Source organism: Alligator sinensis, unplaced genomic scaffold, assembly GCF_000455745.1.
Source record: "Alligator sinensis unplaced genomic scaffold, ASM45574v1 scaffold599_1, whole genome shotgun sequence".
Classification (NCBI taxonomy): domain Eukaryota; kingdom Metazoa; phylum Chordata; order Crocodylia; family Alligatoridae; genus Alligator; species Alligator sinensis.
The window spans coordinates 2,303,176-2,312,890 of NW_005841968.1; the positions used below are offsets into that span (position 1 = coordinate 2,303,176).

Consider the following 9,715-nt stretch of genomic DNA (forward strand, 5'->3'; position numbering starts at 1 on the left):
CCCGTGTGGGGGGGGGGGGGCGCCCTGCCCCAAGCCTCCAGTGGCCTTGACTGCCACTGCTATACCTGGTGAGTGTGGGGCTTTTTTTTTTTTTAAGTGCCGGCACTAGGCTGGAGCCAGGCAGGGGATGGGGCGGGCAGGGCAGCCATGGGGGCTTCTCCCGCGACTCCCCCCACCCGGGGAGAGGCAGGCACAGCCAGAGAAGTCGCGGGAGAACCTGCAGCCACCCGGCTGTGCATGCCTCTCCCCGGCTGATCCGAATCTCCGAAACAGCGCTGAAACTCCAAAACAGATTCGGCTGAATCAAAATGGAACAGTGATCCGAAACACTGAAACGAATCACTGTCCCTCCGAAATGGCCAAAACTGAAACAAAACATAGCCATTTCACACAGCCCTAAAAGACACCTCACCTTGGGTTCAGATACAAGCGGGAGGTGGCTGCTGCCGCTCTGACTCCAACCTGCCCCTACCTGCCCCCAGCTTCAAGAAAATTAATATAGCACCCCCTCTGCGGTCACTGTCTTTCTCACTTGCCCATTGCTGTCTGTAACAGGGGTGTGTGAAAAGTGGTTCCTTATACCCAGTGACTGCTGCTGGCTACACTGACATCTCCTGCAGCAGCAACATCTACCCTGGGGCTTGAAGGGGTGGTGAGGTATAAGGCTGAGGCTGCTGAGATGCAACCATCCACAATAGCCAGGATGCAGATCTTACCAGTTACACTTCTGCTGGCAACACCTCAGGGCATTAGTGGGGAGGGAATCCCCCAGCAAAGGGGAAGGCAGGCAGGTCACAAGAAATGAATGGCCTGTCACTGGTAAAAGCCCGCTATAGGATACATCAAGTTCATAAACTGAATTTGTGGAGCAGTATAGGGGATTTACCCATGTATTTTCCATGCGTTTTGAGGTGTCTGACTAAATTCCCTGCACTGCTTTGAAGGTATGAACTTGTGTTTCTAAACTGAATTTTCTTGTCTGTTCAGAACTGCTCTGCCAGATGGTTGTACCATAATTTTATTTTAAATTGTATTTGAAAAGTTATTAAGTATTAATTCAATTAACTCTTCCTATGAAGGCTGGTTTAAAAGTAAGTAATTATTTCAGCTTGAAGACCCCAAAATATCAATGATTTTTTTTTTAAATAAAGGAACACCTCAATATCATAGCTTAACATTTAGCAAAAACATCTAACAGCAAGGCTAAAGGCCCTGACACATTACATTTAAGTGAAATTAAGGTGTTAATTTCACTTTAAATAGTAATCCGACCACACGTTCAAGGCAATTTATGAAGCAATAATATAGCTTATGAGAGCCACAAAGCTATTCCACACATATAATGTCTTTGTGGCTCATTTGTATCATGCCTTAAATTGAACATGCATGTTGTGGCTGACCCATGACCAATCCTAGTGATGAGCAGGGAGTAGAGATCTGGCGTAGGGTCTCCCCAGGGTCCAGGACACAGCCATCCCCTACCCAGTCAGTAGGTTTGGGCTGGGAGCAGCATCAGGTCCTGAACCCAGCCTCCCATCCAATTCCTGAAGGCATGTGGGAGGGTTGGAGAGGAGCATCCCAACATCAGAGAACATCTCCCTTCACTGCACCATGGACCTTTAAAAAACAGGCATGCAGCTGGGAGTCCCTGCTGCATGCCTGCTTTAAATTTTCTGGGGTACCTATGGAAGTGGCAGCTGGGGAGCTGGGAGCTCCACTCCACAGTTGCAGGCACTGTTTTATGGTGTGGGGCATGGGCAGCTGGGGGAACTGGGAGCTTCCAAGCTCCCCAACTACCTGCACCCTGAACTGTGTGTCTCAGTATATGGGTAGCTTTAAAGAGTGCCACTGAAGCAACTTCCCTGCTGGGGACTTCAAACCCCACACCTGGCAGCTCTGGCTGGGCTGCTGGGCGCAGGGGATAAGAAACTCCCTGCAAGGTTTAAAGCCCTGAACAGAGAAAGCCTTTTGGCTATCACCTCCCTGCATCAAGCTGTCAAGCATGGGGTTTTAGCAAACAGCCTGGCCTGTACAGCCCTTGTCTCAAACCAGGGCTGTCCCAACAGAGGCCAATAACCAACTGATTGTCAGTTCCAGGCCCCCAGACTACAATGGGAATTCAAACCAGCTCTGGTTTGAGCTGACTGTCAGTCTAGGCTCCGGACAGCATGAGACTTGGTTTGAGTTTCCTGGAGGAGCTCGGGGGCCAGCTAACAGCCGATTGTTCACTCAACTGGACCTGCCAGCACTCCTCTTTCAGCTTGCCAGTGCAGGAGGAGCCCAGAATCATGATCCTTACCCTTGCACTGGCAAGTATTAATGGCACAATTGGGATCTGATCCCTGATCTCAACAGCTGTATTTCCTGCCATGCATGTGTGGCATGGCAAGAGGCGTAATTGTTGGGATCAGGGATCAGATCCCATTGCACCATTAAATAGCACGTGCCAGGGGCCTAAGACTCCCCGTTCATGTTTCAGGGCTTTCTACTACAAGGAATCTCAGAATGGTGAAGGAGCGGTGTTGCCATAAATAAGAGTTTTGCAATAATTAGTTGTCTCAGAGATGCTGTGGGACCCTTAAACACATTTTATACTGTGAGTTTAAATGAGCCTTTTAATATGATTTAATAAAATACATTGCAGCAAAGCATACAATTATCTTTCCCTTTAGAAACCTTTTTAGGATAGTGGAAGAAATAAGAGGGTAGGAACTTTGGTTTTTTAAACCATAATTTAATGGAAACCTAATAATTTATCATCCCAGATGTAAAACTATACAAAAAGTCTTAAATAGCTTCACAGTGCATCAGCTTGACAGTCTGTTTCTTGGTGCCCAAAGACATGCCCAGCTCCGAGACAGTATGCAGCATATGCCAAACTGTGCTGCACCAGTGTAATGCAACAGCTGCCATGTGGGTGCCAAGCAGGGGGGGGGGTAATCCCCGCTGCCCCTCACTTGCACGCACTGTGGGGGGGAGGGGGTGTCTCTGCCATGAGCCCCCAGAAGCCCTGATTGTTGCTGCTACAGCCAGCGAGTGTGGGGCTTTTTTTTTTTTTTTTTGTAAGTGCCGGGACTAGGCTGGGACTCGGCAGAGGATGGGGCCAGGCAGGGCAGCCATGGGGACTTCTCCCATGGCTTCTCTGTCTGTGCCTGCCTCTGTCCCGATGTGGGGAACTGTGGGAGAAGCCCCCATGGCTGACCTGCCCAGCCCTATCCTCTGCCTAACTCCAGCCTAGTCCCAGCACTTAAAAAACAAAGCAAACCCCTGCACTCACCAGCTGCAGCACCTGAGCCCTCCCGTGCAGCTTGGGACAGTGGGAGGAAGTGGGGATCGCACCACCCCCCACTTGGCACCTGCGTGGCAATTGTCACATCACGTGGGTAGAGCACGGCTCGACAGGGCGCTGCACGCTGTCTGGTAGCTGAGGCAGCTCTACCTGTCAGCCGGAGCCTGGCACCGCTCAGCCCCAGCAACCCCAGCTCCCAGGCAGTGTGCAGAATTTCCCCCTTAGAGGAAAAAAAACCACAGGAAATCGTGGGTTTCCATTTGCAGGCTGGCCAAGTTCTAGTCAGCAAGGGGCTGCAGGGAGCAGCAGGACGGCGATCAGGGGCAGAGGGCACCATGTACCTGTGGCAGACAGGCAGCAGTGGAGAGCAGCTCCCGCAGCTCCTTCCAGGTAAGCCTCTGTGTGTGTGTGTGTGTGTGTGTGTGTGTGTGTACACACACACACACACACACACACACACACACACACACACACACACAGAGTGGCATTTCATTTTAATCGTGGAAGAACATGGATTTTGGGGTTTTAAACCAGAGAATTTGTGATTTTTAAACAGAGAAAACCAGGATCCTTGATCATAAACCTCTGCAAGGTTGGGGGAAAATGAAAGTAACACTGAACATGCTCTGCAAGGAGCAGCACAGTGAGCTCATTGGGCTCCCAAGTTGCTGCTACTCAGCTACTTGCTGTTATTTATTAGCCTTTTCAAGGAAAGATTTTTTCCCCTTCGTTTTTTTCCCTTGTTAAAAAACAAGGCGTGTATTTATCTTGTTCTGGGGCATGAAGCATGGAAGAAAATACAGTGTATAAATCAAATGTTACAATTACCCCATCTCAGTAAGTACATAACAGAACTAACAGAACGTATAAAGAAGGGCAACAGAGATGACCGGAGGTATGGGACAGCTCTCATACAAAGAGAGACAAAAGGGCCCAGGACTTTTCTGCTTGGAGGTGACAACTGAGGTCTATAAAATAATGAACAGTCCAGGAAAAGTCAGTAAGGAACTACGATTCACTATTATGCCTCACAGTCCAAGCAGTAGGGGGGCACCTGATGAAATGATCAGGCAGCAGTTTTAAAAACAAAATGATATCAAGTCTTAAAAAACGCACCCAATGAATTCTGGTAGAATGAGATGGCACAGTTGGCATCTTTGGAAAGTCAAGGTTAGACGGCTTCACTGCTTCAAAACATTTGGTGCAATTTCAAAATAGTTCTTACAATACTTTGGTCACGAAATTATCACCCCCGTGTACCCTCCTCTCTTCTTCTTCTGTGTCTCCCTCTTCCTTTCCCCCTCCTTTTCCCTTTTGTTACTTATTGTGACAGACGCGTGCATCGTTCAGACTAACACAGAGTTGCTATACACATACTTCTGATTTGTGTGTTGCATTAAAAAAAATAGCTATAATACATAAAAGTTAGTGATAATATATAGAAATTAATTAGAAGTAAATTAATAATAAAACTCCATGTCATTTAGAATAAACAACTCCAGCTCAACGTCAGCTTGGTGGTGCCGGACACCTGGGAGCAGACACAAGTGGGGATCTGACCTGGGGCAGGACACAGCGGTCAAGGTCTTTTACTGCTTGCTCGTTTACTGCTCAAGCTTGAAAATGTCGGCTATTTACTCCTTCCAGGCCCGTAGAAAAGCAACAGAGTCGGGTTTTTTGGTACAAAGGGCTCAGGCAGGGGCCTCTTCGCAGGCTCTGTACTACTCTTGTGGCTCAAGGGGGTTGGAGGGGTGCCTCGACGCACCCCAGGGGTCTGCATGCAGCAGCGCTGCTCCTACCGTATATTCTTGAGTGCGACGCGCACCTTAACCTCCCCCCCCCGCGCTGGTACACATTGGAGTGCGCAAATCAGTGAGGAAATACGGTAACAGCGGTTGGGGCGGAAAGGGGTGACAGGGCCTCCCAGAGGACGCTCCGCACCGGCAGCGGCCTGGCTTCGTCTCCTCCTCCTCCCTCCAGCGCGCGGAGGCGCGGCCCGGGCAGGGGCAGGGGAAAGGGAAGGGGCCCCGCTTCACCTGCGCGCCCGACTCCGCCTTCCCGAACCCGTCACTCATGGCGCGCACGACTGAGGCGGGGGAGGAGCCAGGCCGGCCTCTGCGCATGTGCGCTGCCCCATCTCAGTCACTGGTGCGGACCGCGCACGCGCGGTTCATTTGCCAGCCCCGCGGCCATTGGGGCGATGATACGCATGCGCATTGCAGTCCTTTGGGCTGGGCGGGGGAGGGGGAATCCGGCTAAGCTCGGCGTGTCCTAGCGGGGGGCGGAGCTTCCTGCGGGGCGGGGCCAGTACGCGTGCGCTAGGCGGGACATTAATTGCCCGTTTGACTGGTGACTCGCGCAATAAATGGATGTAGACCCGGCCATACATGCAATGTAATTAGCACATGATTAAAAATGCACTTATTAAAAAACTCTAAAAAAAGAGCCAGCCAGCTAGGTAATTAGGGCTTGGCAGGGTGTAACAACTCTAGAGCTGGTTTGTATCCAGCCATCGTTGGGAAGTGTAGCAGGGAGAGGCAGTCCATTTTATAACCTGCAGTATGGTCCTGGAGTTCATGAATGCATTCGCTGGATGTAGATGTTGCCTGTCCCCACAGAGGCTGAGAGCTGTTTGCAGGGCGAGAAGCAGCCGGATCAGAAGTCGAAAACAGCAATAGGGGCGAGCACAGGCCTCACGGGGTAGAGTGGTCACCAGAGAGGGGATTCCCAGAGGAAATTTCATTTCTATGCTCTGGGACTTTTTCTCCGCCTTTATCTGAAGTTTTGAGGAGGACACGAGAGTGCCTTACAGAAGTAGGGCAGGACAGGACCTCCAAAGGTCACAGTCCAACCCCCTGCCTGAGGCAGGATCATCCCTATACAAACCTTCCTATGCCAATCCGTAATCGAAACTCTCTGTAAAACTACCAGCAACCCTGACACAACACAGACATAACACCTTAACTTGCCACAGCGAAAGCACATTTGAAAGACCATTTAGATGATCCAGAGTGATGCATCCTCTGTGGTTGGTTAGCTCAGCAGATAGCCATGCAAGTCTGAAGTCAAGTATGAATCAGGGTAGATTTGTACCTCAGAGATGAACCAAAGTATATGTATGTGTGAGCAATGAAATGAAATCTTCATAGTTTCCCAAGCAGGAAGCAACTGTGACCACCTGAAACCTGAGGCACTGCCCCTGCCTTTGTTTCAAGGTAATCTGCATCATCACAGAACCTCACATAGAGGTGAGAGGCTCCATTTCAGCTATGAACTGACTCCAGACGAGTTTTCCATCTATGGACTCCTCTGTGAAATCCTAAGCAATATGAACTTTCATTTTTACCCAGGAGAACTTTTACAGTCTTTTCTCCAATGCCTGATGAAGGGTGTTTGTGCCTGCAAGCTTGCAATTAAAGATTTTTTTTTTGCAAAAATTTTGCCGGTCTAATAAAAGATAGCATCTCTACTACGAGTTCTGATTGCTTCACACACACACACACACACACACACATATATGCATATGCAGCACAAGCTTTTGTGGGCTGAAACTCACTTCATCAGATGCGGTCAGAGCAGCATGTAGGTAAACAATGAGAGCCGAAGTAGGGAAACAATGAGAGCCGAAGACCTTATTTTTATGTTCTCTACTCTGGGTACAAAAGACGTGGATTACAAGAGCAATACTGTGCAATTTGACCATATGACTTCAGTTGCTGTCTCAGATGTCAGTGCTGATTTTACTCTCTGGTCTCTGCATCTTGTGCTCTTCCTTTCATACACATCTACCCAAACTGTATCTAGGGAAGCTCATGTGGTCACATATTTCAAATTTCTGAACAGTCTGATATATGCCTTGGTTTTGGGTGGTGTTTTGACTTGAATCCTTATCGTTTCAGCTATCCTGTCCAAAAGAGGCATAATTCCTTCTTACAGCTATCTTAAAAGAAGGGTTAAGTGATACTTCAGTGAGATTTCACCCAGCCTATAAATGTCAACACTGTAAAGCTTTTAATATAAATTTAAATGCCAACACCATAAACTGTTCTCATAAAGCATAGAAGATAGGAAAGGAAAAATTATGAAAATCTACACAGCTTTTGAGGGAAAGGGTATGTAAAGGAGTAGCTAGTGGCTAGTTGTATACCTTAAGAATGAGCTGTTCCTTAATAAGACCTGAGAGGATGTTAAATGATTTAATGGTTTAATTTTCTTGACAGAAGACTCAGCTTTCTCAAGTTTGGGAAACATTGCTGCAAGGAACAGTACTTTAAGAGTTTGTGGTGACAGTGTGATAACCTCACCTTTGCCACACGAGATGTTCCTGTCCTCAGAGTTGAAAAGGCTTGATAGTTGAAAGGAGTTGCTTTTGGAAGTCCCTGGAGACTGAACTAACTCAAGAATATGGTGGGCTTGTCACTATTTGTAACTGCTGTGTCAAATTTGTTACTTTTATGGTGTTTTCAGTCACCCTTCTCATCCAATTAAGGTCACAGCAGTGACTACAAAAGAATGATGAATCCAGAGGCTTCAATATACTAAATAAACACTGCTTGACTGAAATCCTAATTCCACCCCTGTCATTGTCCATACATGAACAGAGGCCTGTGGGATTGTTTTTGCCTATATGACTCTACAGGGCTATGCTATTGTATTAATATAATAATTATAAATAATTTTGACTTGAATGTACAGTGCAAGCTAGAATACCACTCAAGTGGGACCTCACCACAGAAGTGCTAAACAAAAACAGCAAGTAGATAGTATTAAATTTCCCCAGGCTGTGAATTACCTTCTTATCTTCTACTTCTTGGAGCATCCAGCACATAAAACTTAAGATTTATCACAAGAATAAAACTTGCAGGTCACCTTTAAGTTAGTTTACTGTCCACAGTCTCTAGCATGTTGTTATTTTTTATCCATTTAGTCAATGAACTTGGCACTGTGTAGTTGGGAAATTCATCTTTACCTTGACATTGCTTCTGCCTTGGAAAAGTATATCATCCATACTTTTATCATTTAATGATTCATATAGTTATACAGTAAAAGTTCTGTTAACCAGCATCTTACAAGCCGGCATGCTCAATTAACTGGTGTGCCAGTTTGTAAGATAAAGTGAAACTCGAAGTGCCCACTGTGGCACTTCCGGTTTCTCCGAGCCCCCACGGCCTGGGGCAAAGCAGCCTGCACTGCTGACCCCCCATGGCCCAGGGGCATAACAGGCTGTGCGGGGCCTGCCTCCCTGTCCCACAGGGCCCGCAGGAGGGGCAGCAATGTCATGGGAAGGGCGGTGATGCTGCAGGAAGGGTGGTGGGACACTCCAGATTCTGCGGGAGAAGCGGTGGCCTGGGCCGCTCAATTAACTGGCATATTTTGTTATCCAGCATCCCCCATTCCTTGGGTATGCCGGATAACAGAGGTTTTATTGTATTTAATTTGACTGGCGATACAAAAAGTTGATACTGAGTATGATACAAATACTAAACTGTTACCCACATACAGTTATAACACTAATCTTGTAGTATAATCCTAAATCTCTGCCCTCTGAACTTCAGCAGGCATCTTCAGTTCTGGTTCCAACAGCATCCTGTTTTTTAGAACTCTGCCTGGACTCCTTATCCACCGACCTCTCTGACCTTGTATCTGCACCCTCAGGGTGAACTCTAGGACCTATTGAAGTAAGCAGCAAAACTTCTATTGACACTAGTGGAACCAGGAATTCATCCTCACTTTTTGACCTCATTCTTCATTTCTATTTGAATTTTTCCAAACTTGTCATACAGTACCCCAGAGAGAATCTTCCGTAGCCGTGGGATATCATTCCACTTTTCTCTCTCTCTCTCCTTTTAACAAACAGAATCCTCTTTTAATGCGACAGGGCCATACAGTAGATTATACTATCTAGGGACCTTATGCATTAGCAGTTCCATTTCTAATGGCAGGAAATTAGTCTGTCTTAGCTTGGCATATGAGAAGCCTGAGGGTGCCCCATGAGCCATCAGTACTGCCTGAGTAACTGTTCCTGCAGTTCTTATATAGTGCATCAGCAGTAAAGGACACCAAAGCAATAGCTTCTCCTTTAGTAGGAAGAGCAGACTGTGGGCTGCATCACTTCCTTTCTGAATGCGTGTTCTGGAGAATGCCCCTCGCAACCAATGCTGATTTTACAGATTTGGCAAATAGAGGGGTTATCCTGCAAGTTCAGTTTCTGTATTTCTCATTACACATGCTTAAGGATACTGTAGGGAGTGAAGATACAGTAGGCTAGTGCTTGAGAAGGAAGTGTTTAAAATTGAATGTCAGCCCTGGGCAAAATGAGTTTGTTGGACCTGACTCTTCTCTGATGAAGATTGCATGTCAGTCATAGGTGCCAAGTGCATGGGGGCCTGAGGGCCCTCACCCTCCCTTGGGAAGAAGGTAGGGTGG

The 9,715-nt window shown here is 47.4% G+C and overlaps 1 protein-coding gene across 2 annotated transcripts in view; it reads right to left on the reverse strand.

The window, feature by feature from the left end:
• Positions 1-5,445, reverse strand: part of XRCC2 (X-ray repair cross complementing 2) — a 25,854-nt gene extending 20,409 nt beyond the window's left edge. The window contains exon 1 of one of the 2 annotated variants that reach the window (XM_006020776.3): positions 5,326-5,445. In XM_006020776.3, the coding sequence (XP_006020838.2) occupies positions 5,326-5,412 (87 nt within the window). In that variant the 5' untranslated portion in view covers positions 5,413-5,445. Of the gene's footprint in view, positions 1-4,405; positions 4,797-5,325 lie in introns of those variants that run through there. The other variant, XM_025200457.1, reaches the window with a different exon arrangement.
• Positions 5,446-9,715: the final 4,270 nt, after the last annotated feature.